This window comes from Otolemur garnettii, unplaced genomic scaffold (genome assembly GCF_000181295.1).
Source record: "Otolemur garnettii isolate 467f Iridium unplaced genomic scaffold, OtoGar3 scaffold00096, whole genome shotgun sequence".
In the NCBI taxonomy this organism is placed as follows: Eukaryota; Metazoa; Chordata; class Mammalia; order Primates; family Galagidae; genus Otolemur; species Otolemur garnettii.
The window spans coordinates 7,684,887-7,706,324 of NW_003852491.1; the positions used below are offsets into that span (position 1 = coordinate 7,684,887).

General features: G+C 50.5%; 3 protein-coding genes across 4 annotated transcripts in view; 1 reads left to right on the forward strand and 2 right to left on the reverse strand.

Annotated features, from left to right (window-relative positions):
* BCL7C (BCL tumor suppressor 7C) overlaps positions 1–1,859 on the reverse strand; it is a 44,617-nt gene extending 42,758 nt beyond the window's left edge. For both annotated transcript variants that reach the window (XM_012808847.1, XM_003795819.2), the window contains exons 1-4: positions 1,427–1,859; positions 807–885; positions 384–492; positions 132–293 (exon numbers count right to left, since the gene is read on the reverse strand). In XM_012808847.1, coding sequence (XP_012664301.1) covers positions 132–293; positions 384–492; positions 807–885; positions 1,427–1,518 — 442 coding nt within the window. In that variant the 5' untranslated portion in view covers positions 1,519–1,859. The remainder of the gene's footprint in view (positions 1–131; positions 294–383; positions 493–806; positions 886–1,426) is intronic.
* A 2,586-nt stretch (positions 1,860–4,445) lies between these two features.
* On the forward strand, positions 4,446–9,104 carry CTF1 (cardiotrophin 1). Its single transcript, XM_003795820.3, has 3 exons — positions 4,446–4,501; positions 6,405–6,523; positions 8,012–9,104. Exons 1-3 carry the CDS (start codon positions 4,477–4,479, stop codon positions 8,465–8,467), a joined length of 600 nt encoding a protein of 199 aa, XP_003795868.1. The 5' UTR covers positions 4,446–4,476; the 3' UTR covers positions 8,468–9,104.
* A 1,046-nt stretch (positions 9,105–10,150) lies between these two features.
* On the reverse strand, positions 10,151–14,485 carry LOC100964907 (cardiotrophin-2). Its single transcript, XM_012808845.1, has 3 exons — positions 14,470–14,485; positions 12,151–12,287; positions 10,151–10,609 (listed from the first exon to the last, which is right to left on the reverse strand). The coding sequence occupies exons 1-3, from the start codon at positions 14,483–14,485 to the stop codon at positions 10,151–10,153; spliced, it is 612 nt and encodes a 203-aa protein (XP_012664299.1).
* Between the last annotated feature and the right edge of the window lie 6,953 nt (positions 14,486–21,438).

The window sequence follows — 21,438 nt, forward strand, 5'->3', positions numbered from 1 at the left end:
TACTGCAGGAGTCAGGGAAGGCCCCTAGGGGGCAGCACAGGAGAGGAGCAGGCTTCCCATAAGCTGGTGGGTTTAACTTTGGACAGAACAGGACTCAGAGAAGAGGACAATTTTGAGGTGCTTGGTCCTACCTCTCTCTTGGCCTAGCCGGGGTGGCTGAGCTTCTTCAGAGACCCCTTCTGGTGGTCCAGCAGGTGACACAGGGCGGCTGGGCTGGGGGGTGCCTCCAGGGCTGGGTTCAGTGCCCTTTTGCAGAGAGCCTTCTGAATGGAAACTCTGATTGCTGTTCTCATCTGTGGGAGCAAAAGCAGAGGATTAGCTTGACGTCCTTGGAACATTCCTTCAATTACTACGGCCCCTCAAATTTCAGAATTCCTACATACCATTGAGATCCAGCAGAATGAGGGGGCCACTCCCTCGGGGACTGGCACCCCTGCCCCGACGCTCCCGACCACGGGATCTCTCTGCCCCGCCACCTGCCCGACGTCGCTCCTGGGGGGTTAGAGAGATAAAGATCAGAGCCATCTTTCTATTTAGCTCCTCAATATACAAATAAGGAAACTGAGGCACAGAGAAGCAAAAAGTCCTGCTTGAGGTAGCAGAAGTTGTACACGCTGACCTAGATCTTGAACTCAGGGGGTCTGGAGCAGGAAAAAGGGAAAAGGGGGAGAAGTCACTAATAATCGTTAACATCTGTCTGGGGTACTGCATTTGGTTTCAGAGTAGGGGCTGGAGGTAGAGGCCAGGGTGGGAGGTGCTTGCCTAAGGTTACACAGATGCAGGACCTGGGGTGGGGGAGAGCTCACCTCCTCCTGGGGGTCCACCACTGGCACCCACTTGAAGATACGAAGGGAAGTGTCACCCACAGTCACCCATCGCTTCTCCCTGTGGGAGGGTGGGGGGCTGGGTCAGAGAGGCCCAAAGGGAGAGTCCTCAAGGAGCTAGGCACATCTGGGGGTAGCTGCAAAGGTGGGGGTTGCATGAGGGTAGGGAGAGTTTTCCTAAAGGGGCATAGTTAAATGGAGAAAGAACCCTGCAAACCCCAGCGCACAGATAGGTACTCTAGAGAGAGGGCATGACTTGGGGACGTGGCTCTGCAGACCAGGGCATACATAAGGGGCACCGCCATGGGCCTGGCTGCCAATCATAGCTGTGAAGATCCAAAGGCTACTTGCAGGAGTGTCAAAGCTTTAGGGGGCGGGGCATAAATGGAGGCTCCGGCTCTGGGAAGGCACGGCTGGGGACCACGCTTTGTAGACCCCGGGGAGTAACCAGAGGAAGGAGCATAGAGCCATAGTCGACTCAGGCTACAGCTGTGAGCTAGGGTACACCAACATCCGAGGGCCACAGCCGGTGAGGAGAGGGTAGATGCATTTGGTAGTGGTGGTCCCGCCATGTCCCGTCCCTGACCCCGGGCAGCGCTCACCATCTCCGGACCTTCTCGATGGTCGCCATCACCTTCTTGATGTCATCCTTGGCCCGGCTCCGGGTCTCGGCCCGTACGGTCCGGCCGGCCATGCTGGCGGGGCTGGGGCCGGGGCCGAGCCCGCGGCGGGGCCGCCTCCCGTCCGGCGGGCTCAGGCTCGGCGCCAGGCCGGGGCGCCGCTCTCTCGGCCTGCAGTCCCTCCGGGAGTTGGCCGCGCCCTCCCTCGCTCCCCAACGCCTCCGCGAGTCCCCGCCCCGTTTCCTGCCACCGCGCCCCGCCCGGGCCAGTCCCCGGAGCGGCTTGGCTGCGCGGGCGGCCAGAGCCCAAGCCTGGAAGCCAGGCCGGCCCCGCCCCGCCCCGGGCCCGCCCCCTCGGGGCGCCGGGACGCGCAGCGCCCCCTGCCCGCCGCGGAGAGGGAGAGTTGGGGACAGCCAGGCGACTGGCCGCGCGCGGCTGGCTGAGGCTGTGCGTTCAGACCACGTGGGTACTGGGGTGCACGAGAGGGTGTGTGTCCTGGTGTGCGTCCGCTGCGGGTTGGCGTCCTTGAAATGCGATGTGGAGAGTGTGTGGGGGGGGGGTGTATGTCTACCCTTGCCAGGCTGTCTGATTCTGCGCCGTCCAATTTATTTGTTCATCCATTCATTCAACTATCTGTTGACTGAGTGCCGGGCACTGAAAATATGTGTGGAGCTCCATCCACCAGAATGGGTAATGTGAAAAAGACAGACCAAACCGGCTCGGCGCCTATAGCTCAACCGGCTAAGGCGCCAGCCACGTACACCAAAGGTGGCGGGTTGGAATCCCCAGCCCGGACCCGCCAAACAACAATGACGGCTGCAACCAAAAAAAAAAAAATACCGGGCGTTGTGGCAGGCACCTGTGGTCCCAGCTACTTGGGAGGTGGAGGCAGGAGACTCGCTCAAGCCCAGGAGTTGGAGGTTGCTGTGAGCTGTAATGCCACGGCACTCTACCCAGGGGGACAGCTTGAGGCTCTGTCTCAAAAAAAAAAAAAAGACAGACCATACCAAGTGTAGGCGAGGAAGTAGAGCGACTGGACCTCTCATATTTCCGGGGGAGTGTAAATTGGTTGAAACATTTTGGAAAACGGGTAGTTTTCTAGTGAAGCTAAACACGCCAACCCTATGATCCAACAATTCCACCCCTAGGTTGTCAACATCCAACAGAAATGCGTAGGTGTGAGCACCAAGAAACATGTACTGGAATGTTCATAGCAGTATTCATAATAGCCCCAAGCTGAAAATAGCCCATCAACAGAATGGAAAATAAATTATAGTCTGTTCATTACCATGGACATAGACACAGCAAAGAGAATGACTGATGCCCTGCTATACCTAACAACGGAGGCAAGTCTCTTGAATAAATCTTGAATGAAAGAAGCCAGATAAGACAGTGCACACTATGTGATTCTATTTGTATGAAGTTCAAAACCAGACAAAACTTATTTATAGTGTAAGAAATCAGAATAGTGGTTACCCTTAGGACTGGGAAGGAGTAGGTGGGGGATTCTGGGAGCTGGCCACATCCTGTTTTATAATCTGCTGCTGGTTCCCTGGGCATATTTACTCTGTGTACACTTAATGATGTGTGCACTTTTCTGTATGTGTATTACACTTCAATTAAAAGCTTACTTAAAGAAAATGAGGATGTTTTGGTTGACTTTACTTGAGGCTGGATTGTCAGCAGACATGACCATGTCTAAATATGTGCTGCCATGTGTGAGATTCAAGGTGTGGCTGTTGTGTCTGTGAGTTTTGGTATGATTCTGTCCAGAGGTTGAGGAATTAAGGAGTTAGGAGTGTGAAAATGACAGTATTTCTGGAGCCAAACTGCTGAGGTACTATCCCAGCTCTGTCACCCCCAGCTGTGTGACCTTGGACAAGTCATTCATCTCTCTTTTCTCACCTATAACTTAGAAGTAAGTTAATACGTAGATAGCTGTTAGAACACTGCGCAGGACGTAGTAAATGCTCAATAAATATTCTCTGTTAATAACTGTATGTTGTGGCCTCTACAGTCTGCTCAATTGCACTTGTTGTCCCCTCCACCAGTTAATCTCTTTCTTCCTTTATTCTCGCACTTGTCTGCTCATGGCAACATTCTCACAGATATATGGGCCTTCTTTTCAATTCTTTTCTCTCACACTCCATTAGCCACTGCTATCTATGTCTCCCCTGTCAAACTGTGAGCTCCTTGGAGAGTCAGAAACTCCTCAGAAGATCATCTTTGTTCCAGAGCCCAAGACAGAGTAGGTGCTTGGGAACCATAAGTGGGCATATCTGTATAGTTTTGTCAAATTCTAAACCAGAATAATGGTGTTGATGTATGAGTGTGACCTCCTATACAGGTCTCTGAAGTTTGCTTCCATGTGAGAATGAGTGTCTGTTAACATTAACCCTTCAGTAGACGTGTGTGTGTGTGTGTGTGTGTGTGTGTATCAGTGGTGTTCTCTACACTGGGCCTGGTGAGTTCAGGTGAGGTGGTTTGTCTGACTCCCTCCTGGTAACAATGAAAGTGCTGGTATCTAAAATATGCCATGAGGTGTTAGGTACTGACAAGTGTGTCCCAAGCCTGAGGGCCCCCACCCTGGCCTCCCTCACACCCTGCCACCCAGTCAAGAGGGAGGGCGGGCCTGTACATTCCTGTCCTGCCAGTCTTGCAGTTTCCCTTTCCTGTCTTCCCAGCTTTCCTCCCAAAACAGCCCCAGCGACGGTCTCTGCCGCAGGTCAGAACCTGAGTCTCCTAACGGCGGCAGGACACTGGGCTGCCTCTCAGGCCCCCAATACCCCTAGCCCCAAGGTCCTGTCTACCGAGCGGACAACCTGCCTACCCCTCAGGCCCCTTCCCCTAGTAGGCCCCACAGGCGGGGACCTGAGCTCAGGGCCAAGGAATCTTGCCTGGAAGGGGGTGTGTGTGAAATGTTTGGGGTCTAAGCTCTGATTGGCTGCGCCCGGGCTCCGCCCCTAGACCTTTCCTATTCTCCCCCCTCGAAAGGGGGGCGTGGAGGGAACCGGGATCAGCCAGGGGCCAGCATGAGCCGGAGGGAGGGAAGTCTGGGTAAGGGGAAAAAGCACCGCACACTGCTGGGTCCCTGAGGGGAGCAGCAGTCAGAGGGTTGGAAGTTGGGGTCTAGGTTCGGTCACCCTCGAGTCCGGACGGGGAGCGGCCTGGGCGGGGAAGAGCAGGGCTCCGGTGTCAGGTAACTAGTGTGTCGTGAGAAGGGGCCGCCCGCAAGGGTTTAGAGGAGGCTGGGGCTGAAGGTTTGTGGACTTAGGCGCTAGAGTTAGAAAACCTTTTTGAGTACACACTGAGTAAGGACTGGGGTCTGGGCTGGGGCAGGACTCCTGGGTTCACTCTGAGTATTGGGAAAGAATCAGAGCTGGAGAAGCGAATGGGAGAAGTAGAGTTAGGGAAGGAAGGCCTTGAGCCACAGGAGCTAGTGAATGACAACTGGAGACGAAAGTCAGAGCTGCTGAAGATCCGGACAGGCGGTGGGAAACTCGGGCGAGGGGCGGGGCGGGAGTTGCCGGGCCAGGACTACATTCCCCAGCATGCAGTGGGTGTGCGCTGTGCGTATCGGGAAGTGTAGTCCCTTGGGGGGGGGTGGCACACTGGTTTGTGCCAGGGAAGACCAGTCGTTAGTTCATTGATGCCCATGAGACAGCGCCTTATCAGAAAAATGAGACTTCAGTTTCCCTATCTTTAACATGGACCTTAAAGGCACATTCTAATTTGAAGTTCTGAATTTCAGTGATGTTGAATTCCACCAACAGTCACTGAGGTACAGAAAGATATATAAGGTCTATCCTCAAAGATCTCCCAGGCTAAGGCAGATACACATAGAAAAGAGCCATTGAGGAGAGGGCACGGTGGCTCATGCCTGTAAGCCTAGCACTCTGGGACACTGAGGCAGGTGGACTGCCTGAGCTCACAGGTTCGAGGCCAGCCTGAACCAGAGTGAGACCTCGCCTCTAAAAATAGCCTGGGTATTGTGGCAGGCGCCTATAGTCCCAGCTACTTGGGAGGCTGAGGCAAGGGAATCACTTGAGCCCAAGAGTTTGAGGTTGCTGTGAGTTATAATGTCACTATGCCCTACCAATGGCCACAAAGTGAGACTCTGTCTCAAAGAAGGAAGGAAGGAAGGAAAGAAAGAAAAGAGCTGCCTTGGAAATATGAGCAAATGGCCTCAAGTCAAAGTTCATTTAACAGAGGGGTAATTCTAGAGGTTGCACTGAGAAGGCAGTATAGTCATGTGCTACATAATAACACAGACTCCATATACAATGGTGGTCAGTGGTCCAGTAAGATTGCCATTATCATTATCAGCAGTAGTAGAGACAAGGGTCTTGCTATATTGCCCTGGTTATTCTTGAACTTCTGGCCCCAAGCAACCCTCCCACCTCAGCCTCCGAAGTATCTGGGATTATTACAACAGATAAGATTATAATATGTATTTATTCTGTGCCTTTTAATGTTTAGATATGTTAAGATACACATATATTCACCAATTCCAATTGCCTGCAGTATTCAGTACAGTAACATGCTTTACAGGTTTTCAGCCTTGGTGCAATAGTAGGCTTTACCATATAGCCTGGGCATGTAGTTGGCTATACCATCTAGGTTTACATAAGTACACTCTATGATGTTTGCACAATGATAAAATTGCCTAATGATGCATTACTCAGAACTTATCTCAGTTATTAAGCAATGCATGACTATATTTGAATTTGGCTTTAATAGGAATTCTATGGTAGTTTGGGGACAGGGTAAAGCATTGCTTGACAAAGTCTGGTGCCTCATTTTTTCTCAGCTAGATTAGGACAGACCCTGCCTAGCTTGAAAGTAGGAGAATCCCAGAGCAGAGCTTCTGGGTTCAGGAAGGAAGAGGCAGCTGGTGGCGGGGAGGGTGTCAAAGAGCAGGGGTGTGGGCTGCTCTCATTCCTCCACCCTTTCCCACCAGAAGACCCCCAGGCTGACTCCTCAGTCTCACTGCTTCCCCACTTGGAGGCCAAGATCCGTCAGACACACAGCCTTGCCCACCTCCTCACTACATACGCTGAGCAGCTGCTCCAGGAATATGTGAGTGGGAATGGGGGTGGGGGTGCCGGGTTCTGGGGACAGGGAAGCATGGATCTCACAAGGTCCTCAGCCACCCATTTTCTCAACCTCATTTCCCAGCTGTGGAAATCAGGGCTTCTGACTTTCCCTCAGGTCACACAGCAAATTGGATGAAAACCCTATTTGTGACTCAAATGCCAGTCTGTCCTCCTCAGGTTGGAGGCACCCTTCTTGGTGCTTTAAGTCCGAGGTAGCCTGGGGGCAGTGAAGAGAACTTGTCTGGGAGTCAGGAAACCTAGTTTCTAGGCTCTGTGTGATCTTGTCACCTCACCTCCATGGGCCTTGGTCTCCCCAACGATAAAAGGTGGCAGCTGAAGAAGATGAACTATGAACTTTTCTACCTGAGATATTCAGAGATGCCAGGAAGAGGTTTCAACCTGGGGCAAAAATTCTATCCCAAGAGAGGACTTTTGCAGAAGAGGAGGATCTGCTGACATCTTTGGTTGGGCAGAGGGCCAAAGAAAGAAGATATTTTCCCGAATTACTCTGGTGTAGTGGAGGGAGGGTATAGCTTTGAATTAGATAGATTGCAGGCTTGCCAACTTGTGAATTGTGACCTTGGGCAGTAATGATAACATTAAAAATAACAGTAACAATTATGAAAGGGATAGCAGGATAACAGAACTAACTTTATAGTCCTACCGACTTTAATTCAAATTCTAGCTCTGCCACTTCATAGATGGGTGACCCAGGGCAAGTCACTGTATCTCTTCAGCCCCACTTTTCTTATTTACAAAGCCATCATCATCATTATCATTATACTTGTTAATTAAGGGAAGATTAGAAATGTGTTTAAAGCAGCAAACAATGCCTGAACCAGAGGCAATATGCTAGCAAAGGATAAATGTTATTGTTATAGCATTTTACAAATTACTAATAGCTTTTATCTTTCATTGGTTCATTTATATAAGGGTGATTCATTGAGCCCCTACTTAATGCAGGTACAGAAGTTGAGGAGGATAGTAGAAAGAGTGAAATTGACTAGGTCCCTGCAATATTTTACATGATTCTCAGGAGACCTCTGATAGGAAGATAGGACAGGAAGCTGCATCCCCCATTTTACAGATGAGAAGACTGAGGGTCAGAGAAGGAAAATGTTTTTAGCTCAAAACTGCACAGCCAGTAAGTGGTATAGACAGGATTTGAACAAGGGGTCTGTAAAATAAAATTAATAAAGGAGCTAACATTTATTTGAGGCTTTTCTAGGGGCCAGGCCCTGCCTTAAGTAAGATGCTCAAGGCACTGGCGTGAAGCCCATGTTATTTTGTTTTATCTCAGCGTAGCGCTGTCAGGAGGAATTATCATTTGCAAGATGAGGAAACTGAGGCCCTCGGAAAGGGGTGGAGGACCCAGTTAAGAGTGAAAGGTCCTCCGCCCCCCTCCATGGTTCCGCGGCCCAAGGCGCCCCTCCTCCAGAAGCCCCGCTGATCGCCGGTCGTGTCTCCGCAGGTGCAGCACCAGGGAGACCCCTTCGGGCTGCCTGGCTTCTCGCCACCGCGGTTGCCTGTGGCCGGCCTGAGCGCCCCGGCACCGAGCCACTCGGGGCTGCCGGTGACCGAGCGGTTACGGCTGGACGCGGCGGCACTAGCCGCGCTGCCCCCGCTGCTTGATGTAGTGCGCCGCCGCCAGGCGGAGCTGAACCCGCGTGCACCGCGCCTGCTGCGGCACCTGGAGGACGCGGCGCGCCAGGCCCGGGCTCTGGGCGCCGCCGTGGAGACCGTGCTGGCCGCGCTGGGTGCGGCCGCCCGTGGGCCTCGGCCTGAGCCCCCAGCCGCCGATGCCGCCACCGTCGCGGGAGTCTTCCCGGCCAAGGTGCTGGGGCTCAGCGTGTGCGGCCTTTACCGCGAATGGGTGAGCCGCACCGAGGGCGACTTGAGCCAGCTGGTGCCCGGGGGCCCTGCGTGAGCATGGGGCGAGGGGCGCACTTCGCGCTGTCGCCTTCTCTCTGCCTATGTTCATTTCCCCGTCTGTCTGCACTTCTTTGTCTCTTCCATCTCTGTTGGTGTTTTCTGCTCTCCCGCTGTCTCCGTCGCTGTGTCCCGCATCTCTTTGCTTTTGCATGCCCTCTTTCGTTCCAGGACCTCCTTTTCTCCGTAGGTCTACCATTTTCCCACTTTCCCTCTCTTTTTCTCCATCCTTGGGCTTGCCTCAGTCTCTATTGGTCTCTCTCTTTACCCGGCTCTGGGGATCTCTTTGTTTCTCTCCTTCGCCATCTCTTGTTTCCCCTTGGTCCCACATAAGAATGTGTACATCTCAGCCTCATCTCAAGGATGTCTTTCTGTCTCCCTCCGTCCCTTCCTGTCCTTTTTTGGCCAGGGACGGTCCTGCCTGCCTTATGGTGGAAAGGCATTTCAAATTTCAACCACCTGCCCCCAGGTCATTCTACCTGCTATCCTCACTCTACCCCGCATATCCCTTTGGGCCCGCCCCCTCTAGCTTTGATGTAGGTTCTTCACTCCCTCCGCCCAGTTCCTGCACACCTCCACCCCATCCAAGCCAGGTCTGTGGAGAAAGAGAGGGGGGGAAAAAAAGCAACACCTTAAAAGAGTTTTATTTCTGAAGATAAATTAATTTTTTTGGTAAATAAAATTTAAAAAATAAAAATAAAACGAAAATTGCCTGTATATACAATTGTTGAAAATGGGGAGACAGCTTATAAGAAGAATAGGATCCTTGGGGTACAGCCCTAGTTCCCCAGATATACCCTGAAAGGCACATTATAAATAGGAGATTTCATGAGAGCCTCTGGCCAGGGATGCCACCTGCCAGCCTGCCAGAACAGGAAGTAGATGTGTCCCAGCAGAAAATAAATGTGATTGGGTGGCGCCTATGGCTCAGTGAGTAGGGCACTGCCCCATATACTTAGGGTGGTGGGTTCAAACCCTGCCCCAGCCAAACTGCAATAAAAAATAGCTGGGTGCCTCTGGTCCCAGCTACTCGGGAGGCTGAGGCAAGAGAATTGCCTAAGCCCAAGAGCTGGAGGTTGTTGTGAGCTGTGATGCCAGTGCACTTTACCAAGGGTGACAAAGTGAGACTCTGTCTCTAAAAAAAAAGAAAGAAAGAAATGTGATTAAGTCCTTAGTTATTTAAGAATTGGACTCCATTCATCAGGAAGTGAAGCCCCTTAAGAAGGAAAGTAGAAGGGTTGTCATAGACAAGAGGTAGACTAGGGGGGGAAATAAATTCCAGCAAGAAGAGAGGCCATCTCCTCCTACAGGAAGTGAGGTAGGTAGAGACAGGAAGTCAGCCTGTACCTCCCCAAAATCACAAGAAGGGGAAGATTTCAGGGAGAGCCCAGAAAAGAGGCCAACTGTCCTATGTGGGAAATGAAGCCTCTTCAGATAGGCACTTCTTTCCAACCGAGAAGCAGTAATCCATGAAATGGTATCCATGGAGGCCCATCTAAATCTGGAAGGGAGCCCACGGGACCTGGACAGGAAGGCCCAGGCAATAAGGAATTGAGGCTTGGCTTCTAGGAAATATTTCCCAAGACATGGCGCACAAGATCTGTCTGCTAGACAAACTGTATCTCCTTCCCACCCCAGAAGCAAGGCAGAAAAGAATCTATTGTGGAAGAGAAAGTGTACCCTACACTGGGTATTTGGCCTTGAGCAGAGCCAAGTCCCTCACTGCTCGATCTGTCCAGTGGCCATATTCCCGGGTCACTACATAGCCTCGACATTTCCTCTCGAAGGCTGATGCCCCAAAAGGGACAAGCCCAAGAGTGTCCTCTTCTGGGGGGAGAGGCAGCCCCAGGACAGTCATGATGGCAGCCATGTTGCCTAGCAGCCCTTGGGCCCTGAGTCTCGCAGCCCCAAGCTGGGCCAGCAGGATGGGACTGCCAGGATTCAGGTCGCTCTGGTCATCCCCCACGAGCTGGAGGTGCTGGGTTAAGGCCAGGAAGGCTCCCTTGGCCTGGCTCAGCCGCTCCCCATCATCCAGGGCATGCCAGATCTTGAAGGAAACGGCAGCAGGAGGCAGGCTGCTGAGCTGGAGCTCAGGGGCTGAGAAACCAGGGTCACTAAAGGGGCTGCCCTGGTATTGGAGCTGTAGGAGGGACAGAGACAGACAGGAGTGAGGGGACCAAAGGGGTACCTGGGGCTGTAACTGTATATCTGCCCTGTGAAATTAGCATCTTCCCAGGAAGAGTTGCCACTCACCACCCCTCAGGGAGTTGGTGGGCCAACCTAGCACAGAGCAAGGGCCTTATTAGGCTCTAGTTTGTCATCCTCCTTTTACCAACTTTACAGCATTAATCACAAACTTCAATAATTCCCACGTGACAGTATTAGTGTGACAATGATAAGAACTCATACATATAAAGCACTTAGCACAGCTTCTGACATGCAGTAAGAGTGTGATAAGCCATCATTAATAAGATATTTATTAATATCAATGAACAGTGATTATATTATTTATTATAATATTTTAAATCTACATATATTAACAATGTAGTCACAGCTACATAAATATGTAGTTACATATATCTTTTTTAATTTACAGCATGTAATAGCTTATGTTTGTTAATTTTATTGTAATCATTAATGCATAATTGTTAATGTTATTAAATTTAATTAAGAACGTTCCCCATCAAAGTTCTTACTTCCACTATCAAAACCCACAGAATCTTATATGCATACTGATAGATCTGTTAATTGGTCAATTGCCTAGTTCTACTTCTCTACTTTACAGGTGGAAAAACTTAGGCTCAGTGTGTCCAAGGCTATCCAGGGAATAGTGGAAGATATGGGACAAGAAATCAGATTGAGTAACTTCACATGAACCTGGAATATCGTGCAATGGAAAAGTCAACTCCAAGACCTTTAGGGCCAGGCAGATCATATAACTTGGGAAAAAGGCAAAACTAAAGGTGGGGGTGAAGTGGGAGTTTTAGCCAACAGGATGCCCATGCCTAATATAGACAGGCGTTTGTATTCAAAAACTGAACAAGCTTTGCATGGACCAAACAAAAATCATCTGTGGGTCAGACCCAGCCAGCAGGCTGTCAGTTTTAACTTCTAGACAGTGGGGCAAGTGTCAGGGTGGGGGCATGGAATTCCACAGACCTAGTTTCAGGGCCCAGCACTGCCAGTTATTAGGTCTGTGACCTTTGGAAAATTATTCACCACCTCTAAGACTCAAGTTTCCTTATCTGTAGAATGGATTATAATTCCACCTGTCAGAATTGTTTGAGGAGTCAGGAAGGTAATGGAAATAGAGTATCTAGCATGACATAGGGCCCAGGTAACCACACGGTGTGGCTGTGGAAACAACCGTGACTATGGAAAGCCAAAGGAAGCCAGTGCTTCCTTTGAACCTCGTAACAGTCCTGAGAAGTCAGCAAAGGCAGGATCAGCATCTCATTTTGTACATGAGGAAGCTGAGCCCAAAGGAGGAGGAATGATTTGCCCAAAGTCACCCAGCATCAGTGACAGCCTTTGAGTGAGTATGTCTCTAGTAAACAGAGCTCCTGTGGCCAAGGGCCCACACAGGGGTCTTCTGGGCCTGCTCTATTTCCTCTACCCAGGGCTGGACCAGGAGGGCAATACCCATCCCCTTGTCCCCTGCTTATGCCCAGTGTCACTCACGTAGGTCTGCAGCAACGTTGATGTATTCTTCTGCATGTAGAGGGCCAGGCTATATGCTTGACTGATGGGCTCAGCTGGAGAGAGGGGGGCCGCCAGACTGAGGGGTGGCAAAAACAGCATCAGCAGATAGAGGGGGCCTACCAAGGAAATAAGAGGTCAGCACCAAGTCCCTGACCCTACCTATCTTCTAAAAAGGGTACAGCCCTTGTGGCCTACAGCTACCTTGTATATCCAAGTCAGGGCAGAGTCATCCTGTAAGTAGATTATTTCTGACCCAGAACACTGTCCTGAACTCCAGACCCATTTGTTAAATTTTCTACTTGACCTTTTCACTTATATATTAGTAAGCATCTCAGACTAGAAATATCTAGTGCAAAACTCTGAATTCCCCTCCTCCCTGCATCTTTCCATCTCAGGTAAGAGCACTCCATTCTTCCAGTTGCTCAGGCCAAAGCCATGGGGTCCTCTTGGATGCCTCACTTTTTCCCACAGTAAATTGTTGGCTCTATCCAGCGCACATATTTTTTGATCTGAGTATTTCCTGATTGATCTGACTACCCATTACAAGTAATATGTTGACTTTGTAAAAATCCATTGAGCTGTACTCTTATGACTTGTGTACTTTTCTGTATATTTGTTACTTTTAATAAAAAATTTAAAAAATGAAAAGATGTATCCAGGATCAACCACTTATCTCCCTCCTTCCACTGCTACCACCTCAGCCTAAGCTGCTATCGCCTCCCCCCTGGACAGCAGCCCCCTCTCTAGTTTCTCTGCTTCCACTCTCTGCCATCTCCTCTGCCATCTCCTCTGCCACTAAGTCCCCCCGGTCCAACTACATCCCTCCTCTGCTGGAGTGCTTTCATGGCTTCCCCTTCACTCAGAGTAAAATCCAAAGGCCTGTTCCCCGGGCACTGGCCTTCTCTGTGTTCTGCTGAGACTTTGTCTGAAGGTACCTCATTGATTTGTTCACTTGCTTGTTGCTGTCTCTCCCACTAGAATGTCAGCTCCAGTAAAGAGGAAACCTCGGCTCGGCGCCTGTGGCTCAAGTGGCTAAGGCGCCAGTCATGTACACCCAAGGTGGCAGGTTCGAATCCAGCCCAGGCCCGCAAACAACAATGACGGCTGCAACCAAAAAATAGCCGGGCGTTGTGGCGGGTGCCTATGGTCCCAGCTACTAGGGAGGTGGAGGCAGGAGACTCGCTAGAGCCCAGGAGTTGGAGGTTGCTGTGAGCTGAGATGCCACTGCACTCTACCCAGGGGGACAGCTTGAGGCTCCTGTCTCAAAAAAAGAAAAAAAAAGAGGAAACCTCACCTGGTTCCTTCACTGCCAATTCCCCGTAACAGTTATTTGTCGAATGAATAAGTGAATGAGTGTCATGAACATCCTTGTCCCAGTCTCTGTGGGCACTTTTGAAAGAGGGAATGTCTGAATTGGAGGGCATGCTTATTTTAAATTTGAACAGGTGCTAGGCCAGCCTCAGAGACTCACACATGTAATCCCAGCACTCTGGGCAGCCGAGGCAGGTGGATTGCCTGAGCTCACAGGTTCGAGACCAGCCTGAAACAGAGTAAGACCCCATGTCTAAAAACAGTGGGGCATTGTGGTGGACACCTGTAGTCCCAGCTACTTGGGAGGCTGAGGCAAGAGAATCACTTGAGCCCAAGAGTTGAGGTTGCTGTGAGCTATGATGGCAGAGCACTCTACTGAGGGTGACAAAATGAAACTCTGTCTAAATACATAAGTAAATAAGTAAATTTGAACAGGTGCTGCCAAATTGTCCTGTTAAAGGGCTGGTCCCCACCAATTGTGTGAGGCTCCGAAAAGAGAATTACGTAATCTCAGCTAGAAAGTGATGGAGGTGAGAAGCAAACCCATGATGGCCTCCTCTGTCCCCTTTTCTACATTCCTGAGTTCCCAAAAGTTCAGAACCAACTAAGAGAAGACAGAAGAAGAAGGCCCTTTCATTCATTCATTCAACAACCTTGGATCACTGCACCACCTTCTATCATACTAGCTTTACAGTTTACTTATATGGTAAACCTATTGTGTGCTTACAGGATGAAACCTCCATGAGGCCATGGATTTTCATCTGTTTGTTTAATGCTATATCCTCAAATGCTTTGAAGAGCACCTAGCATGTAATACACACTCAATAAATATTTGTCAAATGAATGATGAATAAAGTCTACTATTTGGAAGGATTTAGAGGGTTTTAGTAGATGCAAAGACAGCCAGACACCTGAGACAGAGGAGCCAGAGGGGCTGGGCAGTGCCCCCTTTCATCCTGGTCTCTGGACCCCTGCCACCTCACTCACCCAGCAGACAGCTCATGCTCTCTCCTTGGCTCCTTCTTCTCTGCAATCTCTGGATCTTTCTAGGGTACCTGTCCTCCTTTCTCTCAGGTGGCTTTATACCCAGGGCTGAGCCCTGGGGCCGCCCAAGAGAAAGGGAAGGAATCACGCCCTAGGGTGGAAGGGCAGGTGGTGAGCAGGGTCCTGGCAAAGAATAAGAGGCAGACTCTGCCACAGGACAGGATAGGGTGAGGGTTGGGGAGGGACCCTGAAGAGGACATATATTCCAGACAGAGAAGCCTTGGGTTCAGGGTACAGAAACAGGGAATAAAGGCAGGGAATAGGTAGGGAAGGGGATTCTGAGGTGACAACCTAGACCCCTATAGTTTCCAAACTCGACCTTAAACCCTGGTGGCTGGGAAGGAGGGGACAAGGGCGGGGAGGGGATTATCAGGGGACAAAGGGGCCCGCCCTGCTCCCTGCCGCTCTGCACGTCCTGGGATCCAGTTTCCCCTGAGGAGGCGGGCCCCCTGCTCCGCCCCACAGGGACCCAGGCATTCAGTGCTGGCTCCCAGGGAGTTTGGAAAAGGGATAAGAGGGCCGGTGTGTGAGTAATCCCATCTACACCCAGGTGTGCATCCTCAGACACAGGAGCATGCACACGTCTACACATGTGTTGGCACGTGGGCACATGCCAGGCACGAGCGCACACTTACTTTCATTCATTTATTCATTCAAGTATGCATGGACTATACTGTGTACAGTCTCTGTTCTAGGTGTGGGGGATGGAGCATGGGACAAGACAGACGAAATGCCTGTCTTCGTGGACCTGACACTTTAGAAGATATGCCTATGTGTTGGATCATGCCAGACCTACACATGCTACACACACTCAGAGTCCAGACAAGTGCACACAGAACAGACACCACTTTATACCCACACATGTGCACACACACACATGCAGCCGGCGATCTAGCAATGTCCCAGCCTCTGATGTACTGAGAGAGTTTGTGCCTTTGCCTAGGCACAATACACACAGACACATGGAGACACTCACACCTGAGGATTTCTCTCCTACTCCGGGAAAAGAAAACTGCTTTCCCACCCTCTCCCTAATGGAGTGCATGTTCAAATCTTACCCCTTACTCCCCTCTTGAATCAGAGGGGTCAGTCAGACCCCAACCCTAATTCTATCTAGGGGGGATGGAATACTGCTCTATCCCACCTGCCCTGGAGGTGACACAGAGGCAGGGGGCACATACATCACTCAGTAGGCATTAATGTAGCACATACTGTGTGAAGGCACCAGCGAGAATAACTAGCAGGCAAGGTTCCTGCCTCATAGGTACTTCAACCAACAATAAACGTGTAAACCAATAAAAACCCAGATTTCCAAGAGTGACAAGGTGCTGAGAAGAAGCCAAGACAGGTTGATTAGATTCTTGGAGCCGGAGGACTTAGATAAGGAGTCTGAGGCCCAGAAAGGGGCAGCTACTTATCTGGAGTCACACAGCAGAACCAGGGCAGATCCTGACTCCAGCTTGGAGATGGATGTGGGGTTTCCCAGATCTGAACTATGAGCTGAAGGAGAGAGGAGACTGAGGAGAAAGATGGCTTCTGAGGCGAGGGGTCCTAAACCGGATTTCTAAGGCTGGGGGGCTGCCAAGGCTAGTGGGCTGGGTCTGGGCTGGGCAGGTGGTGATGTCAGGGATTAGAGCAGGCTCATTGAGCGGGTGCGCTGAGGCGTGGGCTGGGCCGTGGTAGTGGGGCAGGGAAAAAAGAAGGGCAGGGAGAAGAGGAGGGGCTGGAGGGGCCAAGGGGGCCAGATACTCGATCTGGTGCTATTCACAGATGAATGGTATACATGGGGCTAAGCCTCATCCAGAGGGCAGGCTAACCCCGCCTGACCCCTTCATCTCTGGTCTCTTTTGGGGACTTCACTTTCTATATCTCTCAACCCCCCGGTATCTTTCACAGTTGGAGGAATTGGCCCTTGAACCAGGGCCAGCTCCAGTGGCCCAAGGCTGTCTTGATGGGGAGTCATCACCTGGTGCTGTTCCCCTTCCCCAGCCCACCAAGCCCTGCAGGCCCACTTGTCTTCATCTCTCTTTTGGTCTCACCAGAAATGGATACCTTGGGAATCTCAGTAACTTTGGGACCAGCAAGCTGGGGTTCAAGTCCTGCCCATGCTCATCATGAGCTTGGGCAAGTTCCTTAACCTCTCTGAGCCCAGTGTGCGATTTGGACACCGTGAAAATAATTTCCTCCTCACAGGTTCTCACTGGCTCCACCCTCCAAGTGTGCCTTGACCCCTGCTAGGAGGTCCCTCCCAAGCTGGCAAAGGTTGCCCTAAGAGTACATAGTGACCCAACCAATGGTAAAAGGCTCAGCATCCCATAACACTGTGCTTGGAGCCCAGTCCTTGCCATAGCCATACATGTGCCCCCAAGAAATCTTCTACCTGTCCCATCCCCACAACACTGAAGTGTCATCCAGAAAAACACATTTGAGGCCCATTCAAATGCACTTCAAACCAGGTCCTCACCCTAAAACCAATGTTAACCCCAAACCCATTCCCAACCCTGACTACAAATCTGCACCCCTTCCCAAGGTGGAAGCATGCTGGGCAGGTTTCAGAAACAAGCAAGGCCAGTAAAAGGAGCAAAGAGATTGGTGTTTGGTGAGATATGAGGATGGAGAAGAGCAAGGCAGACTTGTCCCCACCCGCCCCCTGTCCTTTTCCTTGAGTTCCCAGTGACCTCAGTATAAAGGCCCAGCTCCTCTGCCTGCCCATCAAAGTCTTCAACCCCCAGGGCCCAGCACAGCCTTTGCTTTCCCCCACCTTCTACTCTAGCCACACAACCTACCAATAGTTCCTGCTAAACACCAGGCCTTTGCTCACATAATTCTCCCCACAGAGAAAGCTGTCCAAACCTCCTCTGGGAACTTTCCCTGTATCCTCTGGGTCTAACTGGGTTGAGGACTCCTCTGGGCTCCTCTGGGTCTCCCTGTCCATTTACTAATCACCTTGCATTGTTTTTTGGTTTTGGTTTGTTTTTTATTTTTAGACAGAGCCTCAAGCTGTCCCCCTGGGTAGAGTGCTATGGCATCACAGCTCACAGCAACCTCCAACTCCTGGGCTCAAGTGAGTCTCCTGCCTCCACCTCCCAAGTATCTGGGACTACAGGCGCCCACCACAACACCTGGCTATGTTTTGGTTGCAGCCGTCATTGTTGTTTGGCGGGCCCGGGCTGGATTTGAACTGCCAGCTCAGGTGTATGTGGCTGGCGCCTTAGCCGTTTGAGCCACAGGTGCCGAGCCATCACCCTGCATTACAATTGTCTGCTACAGTAGTTGCTTTCCTCCACCAGACAGGAAGGCGGGATCTTGTCATCTCTACATTCCAGCACTGGGCCACACACACAGGAGAGTCCTCAGTGAGTGCTGGCACTAGGAAGGTGGGAGCATGATGGTTTGAACTGGCAACTGTGTGAGGCCATGCCAAGGAGTCTGGTCTGCTGAGAAGAGTGCCTGGTCTTGGGAAATGCCCATGTCAGTGCCTCATCTTGACAGGGTAGCATGCCAAAGGGGCACCCAGGGCAGGGTCCCTGGAAGAGATGCCCTGACACAGGGCTGATCAGAGTGAGAAGCACAGCCCACCCATTCATTAATTCCAAGAACCTTTACAGTGCTTTTCTAGAGACAGAGAGATGATGGTGACCAAGACCAAGAGGTCCCTGTCTTCCTGGAGCACACACACAGCCTTGGAGCTCAACCTTATTCTTCTTCCAACATCACTAACATTTCTTGCATGGTTACGAGGGGCCTGGAATTGTTATAAACCTTTCTGTACATTGGCTCATATTCTCTTTGCAAAACCTCGTGGTGTAGATGAGGAAATTGTGGCATAGCAAAGTTAAGTGATTAGTTCAGGGTCACACAGCTAGCAGGGAGCAGTGCTAGGATTTGAACACAGGCTCCAGAGCTCTGAAGGCTTATGTTTTCTAACTTTGAGTCCTTTCTGCAGCTTTTGTCTTCTTGGGTTCTTGTCATCTCCAATACTCAGATGAGATGTAGGAGAAGGAAAGGATAATATATATATATATGGGGGGGGCAGTTTTTCGCTGGAGCTGGGTTTGAACCCGCCACCTCCAGCATATGGGGCTGGTGCCCTACTCCTTTGAGCCACAGGCGCCACCCCTGGAAAGGATAACATTTTTTTGCCTCTGTTATGTTTCCAGTCACCTTATACATAGACATGACCTCACTTAATCCTCTTAACAAGGAAAGCAGGTATTCTGGTTATTATCTTCACTTTTACAGATATTATTCAGAGAGCTTTGGTGACTTGCTAAGATCATATAGAGAATGATCTGTAGAGCATTTGAACTCAGGACTGGCTCCAGTGCCCACGTTGTTTCCTGCCAGCCCAAAATGTAGATCCTTGCTGCCCCAATATCTTCACTACCATCTGTCCCCGTGTTAGGAACACATGATTGCACACCATGATGGCCAAGTGGGAGACAGATCTAGCAGTGGTTAGCACAAGTCCTACTCCAGGCCCACTGGCCCTTGGTAACCCTGAGGATCTGACCACACTTGGCCTCTGCTTCATGAGCAGACTACCCTTGATGAACAGGAGGAATAGCAAGCCCTGTACCGGTGGCACAGTGCCTGCTGAGAGATTCAGATGCTGGTTTTAAAATTGGGAGACAGTAGAGTTAGACCCAGCAATTACATAGTGAACAGTCACTGTGAAACCTGAACTTCCCAAAGAAGTGCCACACAAAGAGTTGAATCAGGTAGGACATGAATTCACTGCCTTTTTTTTTTTTTGAGACAGTCTCACTTTGTTGCCCAGGGTAGAGCGCTATGGCATCATAGCTCACAGCAACTTCAAACTCTTGGGCTCAAGTAATCCTCTTGCCTCAGCCTCCTGAGTAGCTGGGACTAACGGCGTCACAATGCCTGGCTGGTTTGTCTCTCTTTTTCTCTTTCTCTCCCTCCCTACCTTCCTTCCTTGCTAGTAGAAACAGGATCTCCCTCTTGCTCAGGCTAATCTCCAATTATTGAGCTTGAGCAATCCACCCTTCTCAGCCTCCCAGAGTGTTAGGATCACAGGTGTGAGTCACTGTGCCTGGCCTGAATACACTGGGTTTTTTTGTTTGTTTTTTGTTTTTTTTGTACTCTTACTTTCTCACCCTTGATAGAGTGCCATGGTGTCACAGCTGACAGCAACCTCAAATTCTTGGGCTCAAGTGATCCTCCTGCCTCAGCCTCCCAAGTAGCTGGTACAGGCGCCTGCCACTACACCCAGCTATTTTTAGAGACCAGGTCTCGTTTGGGCTCAGGTTGGTCTTGAACTTGTGAGCTCAGGCAATTTACCTGCCTCAGCCTCCCAAGTGCTAGGGTTACAGGCGTGAACCACCGTGCCCGACCTTGAATACACTATTTTTTAAAAAAGGTGTGAAGTGGCTGATGCCTATAATCCCAACCTAGCAGAATCTCTTGAGGGTAGGAATTCAAGACCAGCCTGGGCAACATAACAAGACCTAATCCCTACAAAAAATAAGAGAAAATATTCTGACATATTAGCATGTCCTGTAGTCCTAACTCTCCTGAGGCAGGAGAGTTGCTTGAGCCCAGGTGCTTGAGGCTGCAGAGCTATCTTCCTGCCACTGTACTCCAGTTTGGGTAGATACCCTACCCCCCTACCCAAAAAAAACAAATTCCGAACACCAAAAAACAGCATTGGGTCAGCAGGAAGATTATACAGAAAAGTTTAGTTAGATCATATAGTTAGCATAGCTGGGGGCCCAGCCATAGTGCTTTATTGGCAGGGCACTACCCCCAGCTGGTCTCCAGAGACCCACTTTATAGCAAAGCAAGTGCAGCAGTGGACACAATGCCATTTGCTGCACCAGCCAAAACCTACTGGCCTCACAGCGTGATGGAACAGGTTCTGGACAGGGGTGTTCTGTGAAGCCAGCATGGAAAGGATGCAGCACCCTCCTTTCAGGATGAGGTGTACATGCTCCACTCAGGGCTATTTTATGGTGCGGTGCCCCAGGACACGGGCATAGTTGGTGGGACCAAGGAGGGGGAAACAGGTGCGGCTTTGCTCAATGTCACCCCTCTGAGAATTTGTGCTTCCAGGTCCTCCAACTTTAGGCCCATGAGTCTAGAAATCCTAGCCCCTAGTTCCCAGAGTGATGGGAGGGGCATTTCCACTGGGGGATACAGCAAGAGTGCCTTGGAATTTTGAGCTACAACTGTTGTCCAGTCGCTTTGGTCTCCTCCTGACCAGTTTGCTATATACTGACAGGAATAATAGACCCTGGCCATCACAGGTGGCAGAAGTATGTTTAGCACTCATGTGATCCACTAAGGCATTTCCAGATACCCATGCCAAGTTTTAGTTGTCAATGGGCAAGGGCTATAGCCATGGCTGATGGGGTATGGTAACTAGAGACACAGACCCTTAGGGACAGACATCAGGGTCACCCAGTAGGCAAGGTACCTAGGCCAGCAGAAATATTGGCTGAAGTTGGGTGTGGGACATGGTAGGAGGGTCTCTGTAGAACCACCTGCACTCCTTTTCCTGCAGAACATGGCCAATTACAGACCACAGACCAGCACAGGGTTGTAAAAGGTAGACTCCTAGCCTTTAGTTAAAACTAACTGAGCAGTACAATTTGGGTTCTCACTCTGGTCTCAAACTCATGAGCTCAAGCAATCCACCTGCCTCGGCCTCCCAGAGTGCTAGGATTATTGGTGTGACTAATCTTGCCCGGCTGGTTCCAGAGTTTTCTCTACGCGGTTCTCAACCTGTGGGTTGTGACCCCTTTGTAACAATAAAAATACATCACGGCATTAGGAAGGTTGAGAACCACTGCTCTAGGATCAGACCAAAGCTAGTTACTAAAACCACTTTCTTGCTTGATCTTCCTGTTCAGTGCTGATTACCTCATTCTTTTTTTTTTTTTTTTTTAA